The sequence below is a fragment of the Lynx rufus genome, unplaced genomic scaffold, assembly GCF_022079265.1.
Source record: "Lynx rufus isolate CCGP_SWC_20201006 ecotype Redwood Valley unplaced genomic scaffold, mLynRuf1.p SCAF_12, whole genome shotgun sequence".
Lineage (NCBI taxonomy): Eukaryota > Metazoa > Chordata > Mammalia > Carnivora > Felidae > Lynx > Lynx rufus.
In genome coordinates this window covers 42,466,814-42,492,658 of record NW_025814826.1, presented here as the reverse complement: position 1 = coordinate 42,492,658, position 25,845 = coordinate 42,466,814, and the positions used below count along the sequence as shown (strand labels likewise).

The 25,845-nt window shown below is 33.4% G+C and overlaps 1 protein-coding gene across 2 annotated transcripts in view; it reads left to right on the top strand.

Annotated features, from left to right (window-relative positions):
* The window catches only part of CSMD3 (CUB and Sushi multiple domains 3), a 1,257,946-nt gene that overhangs the window by 1,094,086 nt on the left and 138,015 nt on the right, over window positions 1-25,845 (top strand). For both annotated transcript variants that reach the window (XM_047073797.1, XM_047073796.1), the window contains 2 exons: window positions 2,429-2,525; window positions 4,983-5,087. In XM_047073797.1, the coding sequence (XP_046929753.1) occupies window positions 2,429-2,525; window positions 4,983-5,087 (202 nt within the window). The remainder of the gene's footprint in view (window positions 1-2,428; window positions 2,526-4,982; window positions 5,088-25,845) is intronic.

The following is a 25,845-nucleotide window of genomic DNA, read 5'->3' as shown; positions in this document are numbered from 1 at the left end:
CACACACACACACATATATATATATATATACACACACACACATATATATATAAACACACACACACACACATATATATATATATATATACACACATACATGTTTTTAATTTATTTTTTAATTTACATCCAAGTTAGTTACCATACTGTGCATCAACGATTTCAGAAATAGATTCCTTAATGTCCCTTACCCATTTAGCCCATCCCCCTCCCACCACCCCTCCAGTAACCCTCTGTTCTCCATACTTAAGAGTCTCTTATGTTTTGTCCCCCTCCCTGTTTTTATATTATTTTTGCTTCCCTTCCCTTATGAAATTGTCTCTTTACTTGTATTTTCTTCATCCAGTGCAGTACTGTAGTTAAAGCAGTCCTGGTTATTCTCCTTCTAACCCTTTGGTGGACTACACCTCAATTGCATAGTTATGCTGGTCTTGGGTCTTTATAGTCTCTTGACAAATCCATCTCAGCTAAGTTCAATCCTTTATTCACACTGGACACTATCGTGAACTAAAATTCATTTAATTTTTACAACAATTATGTGAATTAGATGCCTTTATTACAATGATGTGTATAAGAAATTGAAGGCACAGATTGTCAACTCTTCTAGGGTCACCTGCCAGAGAATAGAGGGAGCCAGAAAGCTGCACATCCAGGCGTCCTCCCTCTGCTGTCTCTTGGATTTATCCACTAAGCTCTCTCTATCTAACTTTTCTCTACTTTTGCTAACTTTGCATGCATATTTCCTCTTATGTAAATACCTTCTACTGTGGCTAAATTGGATTACTGATGGTTCACTACATCTACCTCATGGCTTGCCTCCTCTACATTTTTATAACTCAATAGTTTCTTTCAGTGAAAAACCTCTCAATACATTTAACTTATCTCAAATGTCAACTCCTGTGTGAATCCTTACTTTTTTTTTCTTTCTTTTTTTTTTTTTGCAAATGTGATCTTTTCTTCCCCTGAATTGTAAGAAAGGAAAAATCAGATATGAAGAGAGAATTGATTATTGTTTAAGGAAATGATGGTAACATCACAATCATTCAGCTTTAATTCCATTCTGCTTCCTGTTCTGGAACACTGCCATCGGGCCTAATGCCTGTCACACAGGCAGGGTATCCGTTGCCATGTGGCACTCACCCCTGGAAAAGAGGCACCAGCATTCACTTGAATGGAAGAATGATGATGGTTTATTCTGTGGATAAGAAATTTTTAAGGAATGCAATTGTTATACGTATTTAGTGAATGAGTGCAGTACTTGCATTGATGACAGACTTTAGCTAAGTAAAATACATTTATTTTAATAAGGTTCGCCCTTCCCTTCCTCTAAAACAATAACATATACACTTCACAGACAGAAAAATGATCACCCCCACGGTTGGGGGTGGGTCCTGTGGGTTCTTGCAAAAGCTCACGCTGTGCCAGGCGAAGTGCAGCAAAGTAACACATGCCTCTTTCTTTAAATAACATTTAACAGACATGAGAGGATTGAGCTCCACCATTTCCCTTATCAGCTTTAGGGACTTTCACAGTAAGTTATTTATTATGACTCCATTCATCAAATTATTCTTTAAGAGATATACCCAAATCAGTTATAAAGTATAATTTTGGCCATCCATATTAAGACCTGTTAAAAATGAGCATAGGGGACAATAATTTTTTTAAATTAAAGAAAGGGAATTGAGCAAAGGTTAGGCAAATAAAGGTAAATAAAATGTATCCAGCATAAACCTAGTTTTTAAGAAAAGTATAAGCTTTTCCCTGTATGCTGGTGGACCACAAATATGGTGATTTCCTGATAGCTAAAGAAAATGTGAAAACTCAATCACTGGCAAGAATCTAACACTCCATGGGCACCTGGGTGGCTCAGTCAGTTGAGCGTCTGACTTCGGCTCAGGTCATGATCTCATGGTTCATGGGTTTGAGCCCCATGTCAGGCTCTGTGCTGACAGCTCTGAGCCTGGAGCCTGCTTTGGATTCTGTGTCTCCCTCTGTCTGCCCCTCCCTTACTCATTCTTTCTTTTTCTGTATCTCTCAAAAATAAATAAACATTAAAAAAAATTTTTAAAAGAATCTAACACTCTGAAACATACAAGATGACTAATTGGAACACGTATTGGGATTCCTGACACTAAGATATTAAATTAACCCAAAGCCTTTAATAAAGAAAACGCTCTGAGATGGTGACAGACTTTATCCATGTTCTACCCATAGTGAACACTGCGAGGTGTTTCGACGCTCTTCTTACCCAAGTCAGCTCATGTAGGCCAACGCCACAGTAGCAAAGATCAGTTCTGGTAAAGTCCTTCTATGAAGGGTCACGAGGATATGGTCCTGGCTTGGAGTTCTCTCTTCTAATGCGGAGTGGAGGACTGTGGTATTTTTATCTTGTTAGAAATACGTGTTCTTATCAGTAATTATTATTTCACAGGTACAGGTTATCAGCTTTGCTACAGAACATAATTGGGATTCTCTGGACTTTTATGATGGTGGAGACAACAATGCTCCACGACTTGGAAGTTATTCAGGTAAATAAAAGAGCTGAGCTTAATTGAAATACAGATGTAATTAGGAATGTAGAAATCTCTCTCTCTTTTTAAAAGACTTTCTAGAACTCTGACTTGGCAGTTTTAATTTCCTTTTTATAAACTATACACAGCAAACTAAATTACAAGGTTAGATGTTTCAAAGGCATTAAAGGTAATGACATTGAAATTGCTGTTTAAAATCTTACTATATTCTAACTATATTTGTGTAACTATTTATTGATGCTTTTATAGTAATGATAATATTTTCAGCTGAGCTGTGGTTCAGGTATGTGTACCCTTTCTCCTTAAATCGTTAAAATTAGACAGTGCTTGGTAATTATGATATATCTACTCAATAGAGTGTTCTGGGGCCATTAAAATAATTTTAGAGACTGTGTAAAAACATGGTATGTTACAAGGTACTGATGAGTGAGAATAAAGAGAATATAAAATTATTTCTATGAAATGAATAAAATTATATAACATAATATATACCCAGGTACCAAGACCGGAAGGTTTTTAAACTTGTTAAGGTTTTTAAAGGTAATTTATGCAATAATCGAACAGCTTTTTCAGCCTGCGAAAAGTGAAATCAAGTTTTACTTTAATTTTAACTATACTTTTTACTTTAATTATACTTTTTAACTATAGAAATAGGAACATAGCTAAATTATCAACTTCTACATTTCAGATATACTTAAGTCGGTTTGAATAGTTGTAGGTTTTTCACAGATTTTTAACTAGGGCATAATCGGTTTTTCAGCATCGCCACTGAGGAGAGGAAAGAAGAAATACCTGGAATAGGAGTGATTTGGGTTAGTCATAACAAGTATTTTAGGGGCTCCTGGGTGGCTCAGTCAGTCGTGCATCCAACTCTTGATTTTGGCTCAGGTCATGGTCCCAGGCTTGTGGGATCAAGCCCCATGTCGAGCTCCATCCATGCTGTGTGGATAGATAAGGTGTATAGATAAGGTGTATAGATAAGGTGGAAATCTTGGAAGAAATCTTATAACATTTTGAGTGTACATTTGTTTAGATTTGATTAATAATCAAATCTTAATAATAAATACAACAATGAAGATAATACCAGTGATAAATAACAGCTCTTGATTACCAAGTGCTAGCCCTGTGTGAGGCTTGTCATACGTTTCCTCATTTGTTCCTTCTAGTAGTTCTGGTCGTGATTGACACTTAGATTAAGTTGCCTGAGGTTGTACAGCTGATGTTAGAATGAGACCTGGGCCCAGCTGGTGTGACTCCAGAGCTGAAGTTCTTGATCGCTGAGATCCTCTAAGGCACTAAAGGCAGGTCGAGTGAAAGTTTCTGTTTACCTCCATCTTCAGTGATTCAGTAAGGGTTCCAGAGACAGATAAGAGACTGGAGAAGGGGCAAAAAGCTACTATATGTTCTGTAATGAATTCGTCCTGATATTTTCTTTTTATAGAAAGATCAGTGAGTGGTTCAGGTCCACAGAGTTGTACAAAATAAATGTAAACTAACTAGTTACTTACAGAAAAAAATGTTGCCACACTATCAACTAATATGCTTGTTGGACATTATCTTAAAACATAGGTTTGACACTTATTTTTATGCTTGCCATTTGAAACTGCTTGACTTGTAATCTTAAGGATCTTGAGGTATTACTCAATGCAGATAGTCAAGAAGTAATTGGTTCAAACAGATATTTTATGTTTTCAGCTCAGTAATTGAATAAAGTCAAGTTGATTTCCTTCAGAATTTCAGAAATACACCATTATAATGTATTTGCTAAGAGACTAAGGCTATAATGTATTTGGTAGTGCTAAGGCTAACACTAGTTTATAATTGGGATTTTTCAAACACTACCTACCAGCGTTGCTGTCAGAGTATAAGAAACATCAAGGTACTTGACCTGGCAGAGAAGAACATACACATATTAATAAAGAAAGAAAATAAATGAAATACATGTTATATATATATATATATATATATATATATATATATATATATATGCATATATATATATATAATAAAAAGGGCAATAAATAACAATAAATAAACATATCCTCTGAACCCATACATAATCTTAAGATACTATACCATAAAAATCACTACAAACTTTAAAATTAAGATTATTAGCTCATGCATAAAATATTGAAATCCACATGAAATTCCAAACATTTATTTCAGGTGACCTGTAAAATCCACTGCTTTGACTGTCACCCGCTCTTTGTTCCTGCCTATTTTTAGGGACCCATCCAGAGTGATCCCAAAGTCTTTCTCCTTAGAGACAGTCACAAACAATAAAATAAAAGAGAAATGTGGGAGACATTATCTTTATTTAAAAATTCCTAAAACACACTTGACCAATATGTAATTTCAGTGGTATTCTATTGGCTGATTAGTAGTTAACTTACTTAGTTTTGCTATAATATTTATTATGTGATTATTGACCTGCCTTTTCAATTATCATTTCAGGAACAACAATACCCCATCTTTTGAATAGTACGTCTAATAATCTATATCTAAATTTCCAATCAGACATCAGTGTTTCTGCTGCAGGATTTCACCTTGAATACACAGGTAAATATAATATCATGTGCTATTCAAGAAATTTAAGAACAAGTTTATATCATTTTTTAAATATTCTTTGAATATAGAAACTAAATGGACTTCATCAAAAGAGAACATTATCTTGTATTTTTAAGTTTTTGATGTGCTCTTTCAATTCATTTACAAGACTGTGTCTATAAAATTTTAATTTTTTCATCAGAATTTACAAATGTACAAATGTTTTCTTCCTTATTGTAATTGTAAGTACACTTAGCATGAGATACACCCTCATTTTTTTTAAGTACACAATACAGAAGTGTTAACTATAAGCATGATAACATATAGCAGATCTCTAGAACTTACTCATCTTACATAACTCAATTTTATATCCATTGTGAGCAGCAACTTCCCATTTCCCCTCCTCCCCGCCCTGGAAATCTCCACTCTGCTTTCTGTTTCTATGAGTTTGACTATTTTAGGTACTGTCCTGTAGTACTTGTCCTTTTTTGTCTGGCTTATTTCATTTAGCATAATGTTTACTAGGTTCATTCATGTTGTTGCATTTGGCAGGATTTCCTTCTCTTTTGTAAGACTGAATGATATTACACATTATATGTACATACTATCTTTTCTTTATTCACTTATCTCTTAATGGACATCTAGGTTGTTTCCATATTTTGGCTATTATGAGTAATGCTGCAATAAACATAGGAGTGCAAATCTCTCTTTGAGATTCTTATTTCAAATATTCTGTAAATATACTCAGAAGGGATATCTAGAGCATGTGGTAGATCTACTTCTAATTTTTTTTAATGTTTATTTATGTTTGAGAGAGAGAGAGAGGGAGGGAGGGAGACAGGATCCAAAATGGGCTATGCAGACAGCAGAAAGACCGACCTGGGGCTTGAAATCATGAACTTTGAGATCACTACCTGAGCTGAAGTCAGATGCTTAACTGACAAAGCCACCCAGGCACCCCTACTTCTAATTTTTTTGAGCAACTTTCATACTATTTTCCATAGTGGTTCCATCAATTTACATTCCCCCCAACATTGTATAAAGGTTCCAGTTTTTCCATATTTTCACTAACAGTTTTTTTTAAACAAATAAGAACATTTATAGTTATCAAAAGGAGCACATATCATAACAAAAACTCTAGTTTTGATTATTTATGCACCACATAACATAGCATCAATATTCTTAAAGCGGATAGTCAAGATATATGAGGAGAAATAAATAAAAATGCTTTATGAAATTTGCCAAAATTGATCCCACTACAAAAATTCTAAGTAGAGCAATAATCATGGGAACAATATAGGAAATAGTTGTTTAAAAAACTGTCCCCCCATCCCCATGCCCCAAAATACCAGGTCCAAATGGCTTCACATAGAAATATTGCCAACCTTTAAGGACCAGATAATCCCAATGCTACTTTAATTATTCTATTTCCTGGGGTGTATAACAGGTTCCCATAATATTCTCAATAGAAAACTATAAAGCATACTCTTTTATAAATATGATGCAGAAATTTTATCTTTTTAGTTCATTGAAATGTAATTTGTGTAGTTTTTGAATTTATATGTGTTGATTTGATATATGTATCTATTACAAAATAGTCACACAATAGACATAGTTAACATCTCCATAGTTCACATAATTGCCTTCTCTTTTTTTTTCTTAGTTCTTTGTGTGTGTGTGTGTGTGTGTGTGTGCGTGTGTGTGTGTGTGTGTGTGTGAGTATGAGAATACTTAAAATCTAGTCTCTTCCCAACTTTCAAGTATATAATACAATATTGATAACTACTGCCACCATGTTGTATATTGGACTCCCAGAATTTATTTTATAACTAGAAGTTTGTATTCTGACTTACATCACCCTATTTTTTCCACCTTCCAGCCCCTGGCAACCACCATTCTTCTCATTGTTTCTAAGATGCAAGATGAATGAATCTTGGATTCCACATACAAATGAGATCTATTTGTTTTCTCTCTGAGTATTTCATTTAGCATAATGCCATGCATGATGTTACAAATGGCAGGATTTCCTAGTTTTTTTGTGACTGAATAATATTTAATTTTATACATATGCCACACTTCTTTATTCATTCATTCATAGATGGAACTTAGGTTGTTTCCATGTCTTGGCTATTGTGAATTAGGCTGTAGTGAACATGGGAGTACAGATATCTCTTCCAGATCCTCATTTTATCTCCTCTGGATGTATGCTTAAAGATGGGATTGCTGGATTATATGCCATTTATTATTATTATTTTTTTAAGGAACCTCCAGGCTCTTATCCATACTGGCTGTACCAAATTTTATTCTTACCACCATTCAAGAGGGCTTCCTTTTAACCACATCCTCAGTAATACTTGTTATCTTGTTTTCTTGGTGATCTTCATTCTAACAGGTGTAGGGTGACATCTTAACTGTGCTTTCGATTTGCGTTTCCCTTGTGGTTAGTGTTAAGGATCCTTTTATGTGCCTATTAGCCATTTCTTTATCTTCTTTAGAAAGTATCTGTTCAGATCCTCTGCCAATTTTTTTAATCAGGTTGCTTTTAATAGGTTTTTTGTTTATTCTTGTTGTTGTTTTGACTTGCTATTGAGTTATATGAGTTTTTTATATATTGTGGATATTAACCCCTTATCAGATCTATGGTTTGTAAATATATCCCCCCCCCTCATTTTGTAGGTTGCATTTTCACTTTATTGATTGCATCATTTGCTGTGCAGAAGTTTTTGTTTTTTTGTAGACTTATTTTATTTACTTTCATTGATTGCTTATACTCCTGGTGTTATGTCCAAAAAAATTAATGCCAATACCAAGGTCAAGGAGCTTTTTTTTGTATGTTTTCTTCTAGGAATTTTACAGTATTAGGTTTTATGGTTAAGTCTGTAATCCATTTCCAATTAATTTTTATGAGTAGTGTGAGAGATACAATTTCATTCTTCTGCGTGTGATTAAACAGTTTCCCCAGCACCATTTATGGGGAAAATACTATACTTTCCCTGTGAGTATTTTTGGCTCCTTTGTCAAATGTTAATTGGCTGTATATGTGAGGGTTTATTTCTGGACTCTCAGTTCTGTTACACTGATGTATGTGTCCATTTTTATGGCCATACTGTTTGATTACTATAGCTTTGTAATAGTTTGAAATCATAAAGCCTCCAGCTTTTTCTCGGGATTGCTTTGGGTATTCAGGGTCTTTTGTGGTTCCATGAATTTCTGTCTCTGTGAAATCATGCTGTTGAAATTTTGACATGGATTGCATTGGCTGTATAGGTGGCTTAAAAGTGGTTAAATTTGTTCCCAAATTTTATCGTTGTTACTGTGTATGCTATTGTAAATGAGATTGTTTTATTTTTCAGATATTCTGTTTTCAGTATATAATAACACAACTAATTTCTGAATGCTGATTTTGTATCCTGTAATTTTATTGAATTTGTGATTAGTAGTAACAGATTTTGGTGGAGTCTCTAGGATTTTGTTTACATAAAAATCACATCATTTACTGACAGAAACCATTTTACTTTCCTTTATGGTTTGGATGTCTTTAATTTCTTTTTCTTGGATAATTACTCTGGTTAGAACTTCCAGTATTATGTTGAATAAGAGTCATGAAAATGGGCAACTTTAGTCTTCTCTATATAGAGGAAAAGGCTTCAACTTTTCACCACTGTGTTTGATATTAGCTGTGGACTTTTCATATATGGCCTTCATTAAGTTCAGGTTCATTACTTCTATACCCATTTTTTCAAGAGTTTTTATCATGAAATAATGTTTTATTTTGTCAAATGCTTTATCTGTGTCTACTGATATTGTCACATGATTTTTATCTTTCATTCTATTAGTGTGATGTATCACATTTTTTGATCAGTGTATGTTGAACCATCTTTGCATTCCACACATAAATCCCACTTGATGGTGGTGCATGGTGCTTTTGATGTGCTGTTGAGTTCAATTTGTTAGTATTTTGGTAAAAAAAATTACATCTATATTCATCATGGATACTGACCTGTCATTTTTCTTTTCTTGTGGTGTCCTTGTCTGGCTTTGGTATCAGGGTAATTCAGATCTCATAAAATGAGATTTGGAATATTCTTTCCTCTTCAGTTTTTCAGACGATTTTGAAAAGGATTGGCACTTAATACCTTTTTAAATGTTTGGTAAAATTCACCTATGAAGCTATTCAGTCCAGGACTTTTCTTTATTAGAAAGTTTTTGATTACTAACTCAATCTCTTACTCATTCTTGGTCTGCTCAGATTTTCTATTTCTTCATGTTTTAGTTGGTAGGTCATATGTTTCTAAGAATTCATCCATTTCTTATAGATTATCCAATTTTTTGGTGTGTAATTGTCATGGAAGTCTCTTGTGATCCTTTTTATTTCTGTGATATCAGTGTAATGTCTCTTCTTTCATTTCTGGTTTTGTTTATTTAAGCCTTCTCTCTCTCTCTCTCTCTCTCTCTCTCTCTCTCCCTCTCTCCTTTAGTTAATGATTCTAATGTTATGTCAATTTTGGGTATCTTTTTAAAAATCAGCTCTTAGTTTCTTTGTCTTTCTGTTGTTTTTCTTTTCTCTATTTCATTTATTTGTACTCTAATCTTTGCTACTTCCTTTATTCTGCTAATTTTGGCTTTAGTGTATTATTTTTCTAGTTACTTAGGATATAAAGTTAGCTAATTTATTTGAGATCTTTCTTTTTTTTAAATGCAGACAGATGTTTATTGCTATAAACTTCCTGTCACAACTGCTTTTGCTATATCTCATAAGTTTTTGTATGTTGTGTTTCTCTTTTTGTTTGTTCAAGATATATATTTTTTTAATTTCCCTTTTGATTTATTCTTTGAATCACTATCTGTTTATGAATGTACTACTTGATTTCCACATATTTGTGGATTTTCCAGTTTTCCTACTTTTATTGATTTCTAGTTTCATGCCATTGTAGTTGGAAAAGAGTTTTGATATGATTTCACTCTTAATTTTGCTAAGATCATGTAATACATGATCTATCCTGGATAATGTTCTGTATGTACTCAAGAAAATACATGTATTTTGCTGCTCTGGAAGGAATGTTCTGTATATGTTTATTAGGTTTATTTGGTCTAAAGTATAGTTCAAGTCCAATATTTTCTATATGCTTTTCAATCTAGATGATCTGTGTATTTTTGAAAGTGAAGTACTGATGTCCCCTACTATTATTGTGTTGTCTATTTTTTTCCTTCAGATCTGTTAATATTTCCTTATTATATTTGGATGCTCTGATGTTAGTGGCATATATATTTATGATTATTATATCCCTGTGATTAAACGATCTAATTATTATGCAATGGCTTTCTTTATCTCTTGTTACATCTTTTGAGTTAAAGTTTATATTGTCAAATATAAGCATAGCCACCACTCCTCTCTTTTGGTTTCCACTTTCATGGAGTATCTTTTATTATCCCTTAACTTTGAGCATATGTGTATCCTTGAAGCCAAAATGAGTCTCTAGTAGGCAGCATATAGTTGTTTGGTGTTGAATCCATTCAGCTACTCTATGTCTTTTGCTTGGATAATTTCATCAATTTACATGTAGAGCAATTATTTATAAGTAAGAACTTACTAATACTGTCTTATCAATTATTTTCTGACTTTATTATTATCCCTCCCCTTTTTTTTCTTCTTCCCTTGCACTTTTCCTTTGTGAATAAGATGATTTTCTATTGTTGTATGCTTTGATTCCCTTGTCTTTATCTTTTGTGTATCTTGTGGGCTTATGTGGTAACTATGAGACTTACATAAAATATCTTCTAGATATAGCTATTTTACACTAACAACTTAATTTCATTTGCATAATAAATCTCTGTCTTTTCACTCCCCTCTTTGTTTTTTTTTTTTTGATGTCACAATTTACCTCTTAGTTTCTTGTATTCACTAACAAATTATTATAACTATAGTTATTTTTAAAATGTTTGTCCTTTACATTTATGCCAGACTTAAGTGGTTAATACCCTATCATATTATAGTATTAAAGTATTGTGAATTTGAATATATACTTACCTTTGCCAATGTGTTGTATATTTTTATATGTTTTCATATTACTAATTAGTGTCCTTTCATTTCAGCTTGAGTGAGAGCTTTCTGCATTTCTTGTAAGATGCGTCTAGTGGTAATGAACTCTTTCAGCTTTTGTTTATTTGGGACCATCCTGATCTCTCCCTCCTCTGAAGTCCTCTGATGGACTACTTTACTGTATAGAGTATTCTTGCTTTATAGTTTTATTCTTTCAGCACTTTGACTATAACATAGCTCTTTCTCCTTGGCTGTAAGGTTTCTCCTGAGAAAGTCACTGATTGCCCTGTGCAGGTCCCCTTGTAAATTACAAGCTTCTTTTCTCCTACTATTTTAAAGATTCTCTTTGTCTTTGAATTTTGACAGTTTTATTATAATTCATCTTGGAGAATATCTCTTTAAGTTGAGTTTTTTGGGGGGCCAAGTTCATAGAACTTGGATGTCCAAATCTCTCCCCAGAATCTTGGAAGTTCTTGGCTATTTCTGTAACAAGCTTTCCACCTGCTTTCCTTTGTCTTCTTCTCCTTTTGAGATCCTACTAATTCACAGATTGTGAACAGATCTTTTTGTTAAACTTCTCATGTTGAACATATATTGTTTTCTTGATTTTGTTGAATTATTTTTCCATGGTTTTTTTTTTTTTCATAGGTCATTGAGCTTCCTTCAAGCAGGTATTTGAATTCTTTTTCAGGTAAATTGCAGAACTCCATTTCTTTGAGGTTTATTACTGGAAAACTATTGTGTTCTTTGGTGGTATCATGTTTTCTGGACTAAAATAGTTGTCCTGTCTTTACCGACTGACTTCAGGAGAGAAACATCTTCCTTCAGCCCTATTGGTGATTTTGAGGCTTTCTCAGACCTATGAATGTACGTGCTCCACATTTCTTTCTCCCTTCTCTTCAGCTTCTATGCCTTCTCTTAATCCTGTAGAGCCAGGCTGGGTACTAATGACCTCTCTTCTGTTTTCCTAAGGGTGTCTCTAAGTGCTCAAGTCTGTGATCTCTTCCAGGTCCAAAATCTGGGCCATTCTTGCATCTCAGGGATATGTGGTTTTGACTGGCTTGCATTGTCCTGATGACTAGAGGTGCTGAGCTTCTTTTCATATCCCTTTTGGTCATTTTATGTCATCTTTGGAGAAATGTCTAAGTCCTTTGCCTGTTTTTAAAATAAGATTATTTATTTTCTTGTTATTAAGTTGCAGGAGTTCCTTATATATTTTGAGTATTAACCCTGTATTAGGTATGTGATTTGCACATATTTTATCCCATTCTTTAGGTTTCTTTTTCCTCTGTTGATTGTTTCTTTTGCTGTGCAGAAGCCTTTTATTTTGATGTTGCCCACTTGTTTATTTTTGCTTTTATTTCTTAGGCTTTTATGTCACATCCAAGAAATCATTGCCAAGACTAGTCATGACACTTTCCTCTTTGTTTTCTTCTAGGGACTTTACATTTTCAGATCTTCTATTTAAAACCTTAATCCATTTTGAGTTAATTTTTCTGTATGATGTCAGAAGGGTCTATTGTTATTCTTTTCCTTGTGGACATCCAGTTTTCCCAACATCATTTGTTGAAGAGATTATTCTCTCCCCATTGTGTATTTTGGCACCTTGGACAAAGATAAGTTGATGTGGGTTTGTTTCTGGATTCTCTGTTTCATTCTTCTATATGTCTATCTTTATTGCAGTACTGTAATGTTTTAATTATTGTAGTTTTGTAATATATTTTGATATGAGGAAGTGTGATGTCTCCAGTTTTGATCTTCATTCTCAAAATTGCTTTGGCTACTTTGAATCTTTTGTAGTTGCATATAAATTTTAGGATTGTTTATTTATCTAATTCAGTAAAAAATGCCATTGGATTTTTGATAGTGACTGCATTGAATCTGTAGATTAGTTTGGATATTATGGACTTTATAACAGCATTATGTCTTCTAATTCATTAACATGGAATATTTCTCCATTTATTCCATATTTTTGGAAAATACTCCAATAATTTTTCAGTATCTTCCATCAGTGTTTTGTAGTTTTCTATGTATAAGTCTTAACCTCCTTGGTTAACTTTATTCCTAAGTATTTTATTCTTTTTGATGCTACTGTAAATAGGATTATTTTCTAAATTTCCTTTTCAGATACTTCAGTGTTAGTGTATCAAATTACAACTGATTTCTGACATTTTGTATAGAAACTTTACAGACTTCATTTATTAGGTCTAACAGTGTCCTGTGGAGTTAGATTTTTCTACATATAAGATCATGTCACCTACAAACAGAGATACCTCCATTTCCTTGTTAATTTTGATCCCTTTTTTTTTTCCTCCCCAATTTCTTTGGCTAGGATTCCAGTAGTATGGTGAATAGAAGTGACAAGGATTGGGCATCCTTATCTTGCTCCTGATATCAGATGAAAAGCTTTTAGATTTTTTTACTGTTGAGTATTCTGATAGGTGTGGGTTTTTCATGTATGGCTTGTATTATTTTGAGATGCATTCCATTACATCTAATTTGTTGGGAGGTTTTATTAGAAAAGGATGTTGTAGGGGCGCCTGGGTGGCTCAGTCGGTTGGGTGTCCGACTTCGGCTCCGGTCATGATCTCACAGTCCGTGAGTTCGAGCCCCACATCGGGCTCTGTGCTGACCGCTCAGAGCCTGGAGCCTGTTTCGGATTCTGTGTCTCCCTGTCTCTCTGATCCTCCCCTGTTCATGCTCTGTCTCTCTCTGTCTCAAAAATAAATAAACGTTAAAAAAAAATTAAAAAAAAAAAAGAAAAGGATGTTGTATTTTGTCAGATGCTCTTTTCTGCATCTATTAAGATAATCTTTATCCTTTATTCTGTTATTGTAGTATATCACATTTATTTGTGTATGTTGAGCCATTCTTGCATCTCAGGGATAAATCCATTTATTCATGGTGTATAATCCTTTTAGTGTGCTGTTTAATTTGGTTTGCTATTATTTTATTATGGTTTTTTGCTTCTCTTTCATCAGGCATGTTGTCCCATAGTTTTCTTATAATATATTTGGCTATGACCATCAGGGAAATGAATTGAGAACTATTTCCTCAATATTTTGGAAGAGTTTGAGAAGGATCAATGTTAATTCTTTAAATGTTTAGTAAAATTTACCCATGAAGTCATCTGTCTGCCGTTAATCTAGGACCATGTCCATTTAGGATATCCTTTTGTCTCTTGCAGTAAGTGCAGTCCTTGAATCTTGGGCCTTCAAGATACATTTGTTGGCTGTGATACAGCACTTAGAAGTAGAAGTTAAATAAATAATATTGCCATATATTATTAACATCAGTACACCTATACTGATGCTGGTGTTCATCAAAGGATTTAATACCTTAGCCTATACACATTTTGTAATTCTGTTGGTTTCTGTTGTGTGAAGGTATCCCATTGAGTATTATTTCCTTAACATCATTTTCCAGGCCACTCAATCCATCACTGTAACTTCATTACCTATACTGGAATTTCTGGTAAAATAGAAACTCTCTGTGGGAAGAAACAGAAGCTACAATGATAGGCATGCACTAATAAATACTGGTCAGTTGCTTCTGGACAATGTTTTTTTGTTTGTTTTATTTTGAAGTTTATTTTCCAGCTATTGCTACCTCAAATACAATGTCATTGTAATGTAAATAGATGACAACTTAGTAAAAGAAGATTCATTCATTCATTGTTCATTCAACCAGAAATATACGGAACAGTTACTGTGTATCAGACACTATACTTAACATGGAAAATGCAAAGATAAATATGTCACTATATCTTTCTTTGAGAAGATCACAGTGTCATAAGAGAGACAGAAAGGTAAAGCAGTAACACAGTGCTATAAATTTAGGAATAGAGATATTTATGGTAGAGTACACAAAAGTGGTAAGTAATCAGCTCCATTTAGGAAGTTCAGGAAATACTTTAAATAGGAGGTGACACTTGGACTGAGTCTTAACAAATAGCAAGAATTTTGGTTAGACAAGGAGTATTGGGTATTCTTAGCATGAAAATTTCATGTTCAGACAGAGCTGTGATATACGGCACATTTGGAGAAGTACACCTAGTTCAGTAAGATTATTGTATAAGGTTTGAGGCAGCACTAGAAACTAAGGCTGCTTGTATAGTCAGGGCTACTTCTGAAAGGTGTAGGATGTCATCAGAAATTTGATGTCACTATAGATAATACAGTTAAAAAGCAGCATATGTTTTGATATTTATTCATAATATAGATTATTAAATTAATTATTATAGTCACAAAGAAATTGAAAGTTTTTAAGTCCCTTATATATACAACTTTTGCATTTTTTAAATGTTTCGTTGAATGCCAAAAAGGTCCTTTATTTGTATAAGATACATAATATAAGATCAATAAAACTTAATGGAATTGCTTACCCAATTATCTATAATTTTTCAAATGATTCTTTTGGTTAGAAACTCTTAATTATGTTGAATACATGAAGGAAATTGAGCCATTTCCATAATAGGTGTTAATAATGCATAGCTGCTTACTCTAAGAACAAAGAATTGAGAGTTTGATATTTTCAAGGGAAAACAGTGACTAATGTATTTAAATCTCACAAATTTAGGTCACAGAAACCAATATATTTGAGAGAAAAGAAATGCTGGAAATATAACTTAAGCATCTTTAATCTTGATTTCTAATTTAAAGAGTAGAGTTGATTACCTAACCATGTCAAGGAAAGTCTGATGAGAGTTGTAGAGGGATTAGAAGATAAATGAGATAAATGTCTATCCTAATCAAGTGTCAACTTTATTACATGAAGTTTGTTTTTGCCCAAATTTGTGATTATTTATCTATCTTAGGAGGTAGTTTTAGTTTTATAAAATAAGCAATCAACGAATGCTAGGATTTTCTAAGTTAGTTATCAGGACCCAACTCAAGAATGTGGCAAAGAACTCACCATTGGTAATGAATGAGCATAAGAATAAATGATGTATCCATGTATATTATATGTGCAGTTGCTTTGAAAAATAATACTTCTAACTCACCCAATAGTCTAGAGGCTACTTACCAGGAACGACATTTAATTTGTTAACTTTGAGGTCACACAATTCAAAGTAAATATTCACATAACGGTTCTTTGACTTCAAACTGATCCCCAGGTATTTCTTAAGAATTAGTAGGTATCTTGATTCTCCGCCCATGAGAAAAACAAAGAAAAAAGCTAGGTACTGTGTGTAGGCAATCTAAGGACAATATTCACTGTATTTTTCAAAAACCACAAAGTGGAATCTATTAGAAGGTGATAAGATGACAACCAAAATTTACAAACATTGTGTTGAGGGACCTTAACTAACACATCAAACCATTTGCTGGATGTTCCCTTTTATTTGGAACAAAATTCTAAAAAACTTCCTGGATTAAAATAAATAGAATAAAAAATACCAGTACTACAAAAAGCATGTAAATTTGCATTAAAACATTAATTTTTATCAAATCATAAGTTAGTGGGAAAAAGTTAAAATATTCTCCAGGTAGAAAAAGACCATTCGTGGGGCGCCTGGGTGGCTCAGTCGGTTAAGCGTCCGACTTCGGCTCAGGTCATGATCTCACGGTCCGTGGGTTCAAGCCCCACGTCGGGCTCTGTGCTGACAGCTTAGAGCCTGGAGCCTGCTTCAGATTCTGTGTCTCCCTCTCTCTCTGACCCTCCCCCATTCATTCTCTGTCTCTCTCTGTCTCAAAAATAAATAAACATTAAAAAAAATTAAAAAAAGAAAAAAAAGAAGAAAAAAAGAAAAACACCATTCCTTTTGGGGGAAATTGAATGAATGCTCACTAAACAGTTACACTTGGTAATGTTGTCACTTAAGCATGCTTTCATTGCATGTGTTGTTTTTAAACAAAGCTAGTGAATCTAAATTTAAATAGGAACTATAAGTAGAAAGATGGAAAAGCGTAGAGAAATAGTTGGAAAAAAAATAAAGTTAGGGAGTATAGGAAAAGAGGGGTAATTAGGACAGGGAGATAGATAAATAAAAAGAAGAGAGAAGAGAGAAAATGATACATTTAGTGGACAGTGGTGAAGTCAGTGCCAGAGAATGCCTAATGTTCTTTTAATTAGTTAAAAGTTTTGGAATATTCTTCATGTTTTCAAATCTATTTTCTAATCAATAAGGACGTGAACATAGCATTTGTGAAATACGGAGTAAATGCAAGAGAATGGAGGGGAGGTCGAACAAGGAAATTTAAGTCCAGCTTTAGAAAATTGAAGTGACTAATAACTTCTGCTCTAGTCTTCGAGAACAAATTTATAAACACGCGATGGCAGTGTATTTTGTTGCTTTGTTACTAACAGATTGGAAAGCAGTTATAATACATTTAGTAGATCAACCACGGCTGGATCCTGGAGCAGCCGTGGTTTTGGTGCAGTGTCCAGCAAAGTTATCCCAAAGGCTGTCTGATCACTCAGTGCACACTGGAGTATATCCCTTCCAGTAATGCTAGAGATTACATCCAAGCACAGTGGCTTGCTTGTGTGTGTGTGTGTGTGTGTGTGTGTGTGTGCACACGTGCATGTGTGTGTGTGCATGTGCAAATAAACTATCTTGTTTGTGGAAGAAGTATCTTAATTTCTGTCAAGTTTTGAAATCTTCCCTTAGTGAAGAAACAGTTATTTTGTAGTAATGCAAGAAACTGACCACTTGCAGGGTAGGTTATATTAACTGGTCATAAAAATTTTAAAGAACTTCTTTGTTTTCAGAAGCACCGCCCCCCCCCCAAATTGTGATTGAGGTATAAAAACACAATGACCTCAGTAAGAGGAAACTATTTTTTAGTGAATAGAAATAAAGACTATGTGAAAAAAATTCATATTTAAGTTTTGATACTTAGAAAAAGCAAAATGCTCAAGCAGTTGGGTACTAGGAGAATACTGTGTGTGTGTGTGGTTGTGTGTGTGTGTTATAAAAAAGGGTAGTTATATTAACTTTTCTTCACTGAAAAGACACCTATTTCACTGCATATATTTGGCATTTCATTTCTGGCAGCTTCTGAGATAAAAGTTCTGCCCACAGGATAACATAAGGAGGGACTCACAATGGGGAAATAACAGTCTCAAAAATGCCAGCAACAGATGCCCAAAACTTTTAAGGTTTACTATAAAAAGGACAGGTTTCGTGTTTGTTTGTTTGTTTTGTTTTTAACGAAGAAAGTAGAGTCTTCCTATATTCCTAGAGGATGATTTTAAATAGTAAAGCTTTCGGAAAACATGGCCGGTGTTCTTGTCTTAGGAAATGGAAATTTGGCTGAGATTCCTTCAAACAAGTGAGTATATTCTCTGATTTTCCTACTCACTCGTGAGACTTTTAGGAAACAAATTCTAGATTATCTGATGGTACAATTCCTAAACAGATATGTCTTGCTTCTTATATACTTAGAAGGTAAATGCTGACAAATAGGCTGATTTTATCATAGTGATTGTTTCCTCCTTTAACTTGAGATCATGACATTTTAACTCAAGACTGCCTGACAATTATGATTAACATCAGACAAATCTGATGTTCCTTGAGCCCAATCTATCTTTCCCATGCCTTGATCTCATTATTTTTAGAGACCCATTTTGATCATTTCAATGTCATTGTTTTCCCATTACCTATTAAAGAAAGGCAACATTCTTTAGCCTCTAACTCCAACAGTAATTTCTTACATCATCTTTTACCACATGTATGTTGTAAGATTTCCCCACTTAATCAAATGAAATAATTGTTTGTTTCCTAGATATAACATGCTTTTCCTCTTTTCTCCTCTTCCCATTCATTTCCTCCAGCTGACATGCCCCACTTTTTTTTCTTTTTCTAGCTATATAGCTCTTAGTTTTATCTATTACCCTAAATCTTAATTGATCCAATCAGCTCATTCCAGAAGTGATTTTCTTCTTTTTCTGGATTCTGATATCCCTCTTTCACTCCCTCAATGCCTTTTATTTATTAATTCAACAAATATTTACTGAACACTTGTGTGTCAGTTCATATTTGTGAACAAAAGAGACCATATCCTCTAGCCTTCTTGGAGCTTGTAGTCTAGCAGGTGAAGACATAAAAGACAAAAATTTAAAGCTTTTAAGCTGTAAATGTAAATTATTAAGCTGCAGAGCCCTTCAGAAAGTGACAAATTGTAGAAGAAGATAGAAGGAGGGTTGAGGGATCCAAAAATGTTAGGGCTACAGAGAGGATGTTATGAAGGGCAGACCTTCAAGAGAAGGTGACATTTGAGCACAGCTAGAAGGCTGTGCAGGAAGAGAGTTTGCTGGAATGTGAGGAAAGGGTGTTTTAGAGGATACCCAGAGCAGACACCCTAAAACATAAGGATGAAGAAGAGCAAGAAGGCAAGAGTAGGAGGAAATGAGGTGAGAGAGAGAAGGGAAAATGGCGGTCTTGCAGGCTATTGTAAGGATGTAATTTTTCCCTCCAGTTGTAATAGAACTCGTTAGGAAGTTTTGAGCAGAGAAATGGTATGCCCTGACTTATAAGGTAGTGTAGGGTGCTTTGCAATTACAAATGTTTGGTAATTTTAATTAGCATTTTTGAATTATTTCTCAATAATAGCTACTCTCAATAGCTACTTGAGTATATTGTATATCATTTATTTCTGATATTGTGCAACACAATGTTTTATTATTGCTTCTACATCCCCAGCAAATATTTGCTAGAAAATTGGTTTAAAAAAAAAAGACAGTAACTACATTTATCTAACGGAGATAACTGTATATTGGTGTAATTATACTACTTTTGTATAATTGTGGCCAATGACTTGGCTATTATCACCCAGGTACCAAAGTTCTGATAGCCAACAAGCTATTTACACCAAGTATTCCAGTATCTAATAGGTTCTTTTGTTAGTTACTTATTAAAGAAGGAGGTCTGGCCTTAAAAAAAAACAACACAATTTTATACTTTAAAAAAAAACCTACCTGTTTTTGTACAACGTTGTTTTCTTCTCAGGTGTTAGTCTGTATTTTTAAAGAAAATTTCTATGTAGCTGGGTTAACTCTTTCATACATTTTGCCTTGTAAAGTATTTGAAGCAAAAATGACTATCTCGAATTTGGCACATACTGATATTTAAGGCTCACATTTGCTTGTCTATCCATGATGGCTTTCAAAGTGTGGAATATCTATAGCACAAACAGCCGTTTGTGTCAGAGCATTATAAACTATAAGCCTTTGAATGACTGCTAAGGTTCCTTGACAACAGTTAACAATCCCTCCATCATGATTATTGGAATCATTATATTATCATCATTATATTATAAGGTTATTAAATTATAAAGTTAACATTTTTTTCAAGAGTCCAGTGGATGGCAACATAGTATAAATGTTTTATAGATATATCTTTATTTAATTTTCCCCCTTGAGGCAGGTATAATTTTTAATCCTATCGTATAGATGACAAAACTGAAGTTTAGATAGTAATCTGAGACCTCAAAGTAAGTGAGTAGTAGAGGTGAGATAAAAACCTCAGAGAATTTTGGAGCACCTGGGTGGCTCAGTTGGTTGAGGGTCTGATTCTTGATTTCAGCTCAGGTCATGGTCTCATGGCTCATGGGATCTAGTCCTGCTTCAGGCTTCATGCCGACAGCATGGAGCCTACTTGGGATTCTCTCTCTTTCTCTCTCCTCCCCTCCCCCACTCATGTTCTCTGTCTCTCTCACAAAATTTTGTGAATAAAACTTTGTTGACATAAAGCTACATTGTTTTTCTGTTTTGGAAATGTGTGCTGGTTTAGTAGTCATGTCATTGGATGTAGCTGCTCTGAGTTAATATATTTTTTTCTACCAAGTATCAAATTTTTCTGTCTAATGATCCACAAGAGCACTGGGAATGAATTCTTAAATTGACAGTTTGTATCTTTTGTTGTTTGTTTGGTTTTAACATATGTGATTCTAGTTGTAATTGTATGTCTTGCATAAATATATTTTTTGCTAGGAAAAATGTCCCTAGTACATGGAATGACATTAAATTGATCAATTGTTAGGAAGCTTCTGTAAAGAGAATTTATAATATCTAGTTGCTCTGCCACTTGGATTCTGTTAGAGCTTCATCATTAAAACTTTTAAAATGCAAATTACAATTTGGTTATAATATGCCTATATCATTTCTTTCACATTTCCTAAAATGTGTTGCCATACACATTTGTATCTTACTCTAAAGGAAATTCTAAAGGGACTGTGGAGCGTCTATAAATCAATGAGTAGTTTTTGGTTTTGAACTTATACAATGCGCATGTTTTAAAAGGGCAAATTACATGCAGTAATGGTGTTTGCACATTTAAGGGAGCTCAAAGATCTTAGGACATACTCTGAGGAAGGCAAAGGTACATGTTACCATGATGAATAGATTTTTCTCTCCTCCTAAACCTGAGAACACTCATGATATGTGCCACTGATAACTTTCTGCAAATCCTGAGAAAACACAGGTGGTCTGAAAATATCTTTCCATCCCACATCACAGTGGAAGGGCTGGTCCGAATAGCCAAAAGTATAAACATAGTCACAAAATAGTAAATGCCTACACATGTATTCATTTAACTCTAGCTTATAAATAACAAAAGATTCAATTCAGCACAATAGTTATTTTACTGTTTTCCATCCTTGAGCAATATGCTTAAGAGATAATGCATTAGGTCTTAATGAGTTTATTTTTATAATCACTAAAAATGGTTTCCTCCCTTGGGCTAATTAAATAATTGATTCTTTGAGAAAAAAATAGTGATTTTAAGATTAATTATGTTTTTACTTAAACTAATTTTCTTGTTCTAACTAGTTTATGTATATCATCTCGTACAATGTTAATTGTAGAAACCTCTCCTGCCCAAATTAAATTATAAATATTTGTCATTTCTAATTTCAGTTGCCATTAACAGAATGTATTAAATGCAAATAAGTATAATAGGTTTTACAAACATATCTCACTCCTTAACCCTTTAAGGCCATTAGTTTTGTCATAGTTTTCTCTTTTAATCAAAATTTACTTCATGATCATCTCACTGACTTTTTACCTCTTTGTGGTGTTGACATAGAAATAGATTTAGCCTAAGTTGTGAATTCTGGAAACATTGTGGTTTTGTATTCCTACACTTTCTCTGGTTGTATCTTGAGCTAACAACATTAGTCTGTTGGTTTTTCTCCCAGTAATATCAGTAACATTTTAGCTTATACAGAAACTTTTTGTTTGGGGTCAACAAAAAATTCAAAGTATTTAAAGTCTTGTCACTTTATATAATTTTTTACATATTTTTTAATATTCCTATAGTATATATGTGAAACTTATTGGTCTTAAACATACAGAAACATACTCTCATAACAACAGAAAAAATATCCTATCCTTTATCTAGAATGTAAAAGACAACCTCACTCCCATGCTTAAAACCACTAAATGATGTTAGCTTTTATGTCCCTGCCACTATTTTAAGTATCATGCATATCTTGTTTTCCTTCAGCATTACAATATTCCTATGAAGTTGGCATTTTTCCACCTCATTTTATAGGTGAGGGAACTGAGGCATATAAGTGATTTCAGACTTTACCAAAGATTACGAAACTAGTGCAGATCGATGGTTGTGTTCTTAATAACTAAGAAATTTTCCTTCACTACCCACAGGAAAAAAAATAATTTCCTACATTGGTTGAGATTATAAAACTGTGCACAATGTATATATCCTGCCTCCCTTTCAGCTTCATTTCTTGCTCTTTTCAAAACACTACAATGTGCTTTGGGGGAAAACATTCCCCTGTTTTCCATACAGAAGGAAAAATCACTTGAAACTTCATTTATTTAACATGCCACCTTGACTGCCAGGACATCACCATCACCATCATGAGTGGGTAAAATATATAATTTTCTAGTAGGGTTATCCTTTATGAAATAATAATTTAAACAAAGGTTAACCTTCATTTATTGTGACTGTTTCACTACCCTGTAATCTTTTGAAATAGTTACCTCTCCTGTTTCATCAAATGTTTCCTTAGAGCATAGTCACTTATGTTGCTAATATTTCTTTGCATTTCTGACATCTAACATGATACAGAGTACACAATAGGTGCTCAGCAATTGTTTATGTCAGATTCTCTTTAAAATTTTATCATTTAACTTCGTTTTCGTTACTCCGTAGACTAAAATTTGCTAAGCACTTTCTATTACTGAATATTCAATTAATTATTCAGGGTAATGCTAAGTTAAATGTTAACTGAAGTAAGAACAAGTAAAGTAAGTAAGTAAAAATTTACGGATTAACGTAAACGCGAGTGAAGTCCATACATCACAGTGTGTTCCTGACCCACTGCTGCCCATCAGTGACTATTAAGTCAGAATAGTTCCTTCTGAAAAAACTTGCTTACACACATTCAAGTTACATGTTTCATAATAGGTATTTGGCAAATATTTGTTTACCAGATTAATTAATCAATTCCAACATACATTATACCAGAACAAAGTCTGTGTGCTTGCCATTGGAGTTTTCTACAAGTCCTCAAACGAGTACTCCAGCTCATATTGGATTCATTCTTTGATTGTCACCAACTTCTGTGTTTTTTTTTTCAGACAGTTATATTATAATGATGAATGTGGAATGCCAAATGGCGATTCTAGTGTATTTTAAAAAAATCCCTCATATGTTGTATAAACATAGAAATAATAGTTATCTTGAATCCACTATTTAGAGTAAGATTTAAAATTGAAGACATGAAATATATTTAAAATAACAAGACTTTGCTATCACTGAATACAACCTTTGTGCAAAGACACGATTCCATTCCTGCTCCTTTCTTACATGTATGCAGTTCCAATATTTTGGTCTTGATTTTCAATAAATTTATACATAGGTTGTCATGTCAAATTCGTGAAGGAGTTTTTCCTCTTACAAAACAATTTACCAGCAATCTTAGCAGTAATTACGCTTTCTTCTTCTTCCTGTCTGCCTCTCTTGATGCATTAAAACTAACTAAAATCATTATGGAATTCTGGGCAGTAATATATATATATATATATATATATATATTTATAATATAATATATTATATATTAAAATATATATACAAAGTATACAACAGGTCCTCAGTAATTACTTATGTCAGATTCTATTTAACATTTTATCATTTATGTATATCACATATATATGATATATACATACATATAATCAGAATGATCAGATATAAATGATATGATTTATGATTAAGAGCATTTTCTACTGCAGATTGATTGCCTTGTGAACAGATTGGAAAGAATAGTTTTGGGTTATACATAAATGGTTATAAATAAATGTTGGAAATGTAAAGAACTGAGGTTTTGGCATTTTCATTCAGGGTAACTGCCTACTGTAATTTGACAGCAGACAGAACTCTGTGCAATTTTTCATATGGATTTATTGCTGGATTCATTTCTGTTTGTTTTTGGCTACAAAAGCAGATCAATTGATCCAATTCTCATTTCAAAAATTCACCCAGAGAGTATCTTTGATTGCCAACACCAAAATTTACACTCATAAAGCTGCAAATGACTCAATATTTTGATTGCCTTCGTTAAACAAGAGAATCCTTTACAATATTTTTTTTAATTTTTTTTTTAATTTTTTTCAACGTTTATTTATTTTTGGGACAGAGAGAAACAGAGCATGAACGGGGGAGGGGCAGAGAGAGAGGGAGACGCAGAATCGGAAACAGGCTCCAGGCTCTGAGCCATCAGCCCAGAGTCTGACGCTGGGCTCGAACTCACGGACCGCGAGATCGTGACCTGGCTGAAGTCGGACGCTTAACCGACTGCGCCACCCAGGCGCCCCTACAATATTTTTATAAAAATTCTCTTTTCTTTGTTGATTCTAATAATCTATTGATTTTGTTACTTATAAAGAAGTGAAAATAATTCTCAAAGAAGACTTTTTAAAGAGTTTTTAAGTCGAAGGGTCATTGACATACGAGATCATGTTAGTTCCAGGTGGACAGCATAGTGATTCAACCTTTATATGCATTATGAATAATCACCACCATAAATCTAGCTACTTTAAAATTGCTATTTAATCACTCAGAGGTTTATTTGTTCAAATAAAAAATGTAAAATATGAACTGTAAGATTTTCAGATATTTCTGTTTTATCTTCTTTAGTGTACATAAAATAATTGGCTGCAAAAAAATGAGAGAGGCCATCAGTGACTTCTGCTTATCTGATTACCTCATCACCTTGCTTTCTACCTTGAAACAATCATATTCAACAGATTAGCTGGTCCAACTCAATCTTTTTTTTTCCTAACTCAGTGTCTTAAACAATAGAAGGGAATATGTACTTTTACCCTCAAATTCGCTACTAGTACTAATTCATCTAATAGATGAGGAATTTTATTAATTAAAAATTCATTCCAAATTATAAAAATTTTGGAAATACAGGAACATTCAAGGAAAGGCATACAAATCGCCAATAATCTCATAATCAAGAACCCTAACCTATACTCATATTTGGCATATTTCCTTTTACTCATTTTTCTCTGTTCGTACATATATGTATATATGTATATATATATATAATATTTAACTTACAAAATTGCTATTACATAGTTTATTGATTTTTGTATCACATTTTAAAGTTAAAACTTATAAAATATTTTACTATGTCCATATATATTATGTATAAACCTCACTTAACAATAAAGCTCTCAATACTCTATAGCATCACTGTACCATAGTTTTATTTTGTTCTCCTCTCAGAAAAGGAAATCACCACTTCTGTATATTGT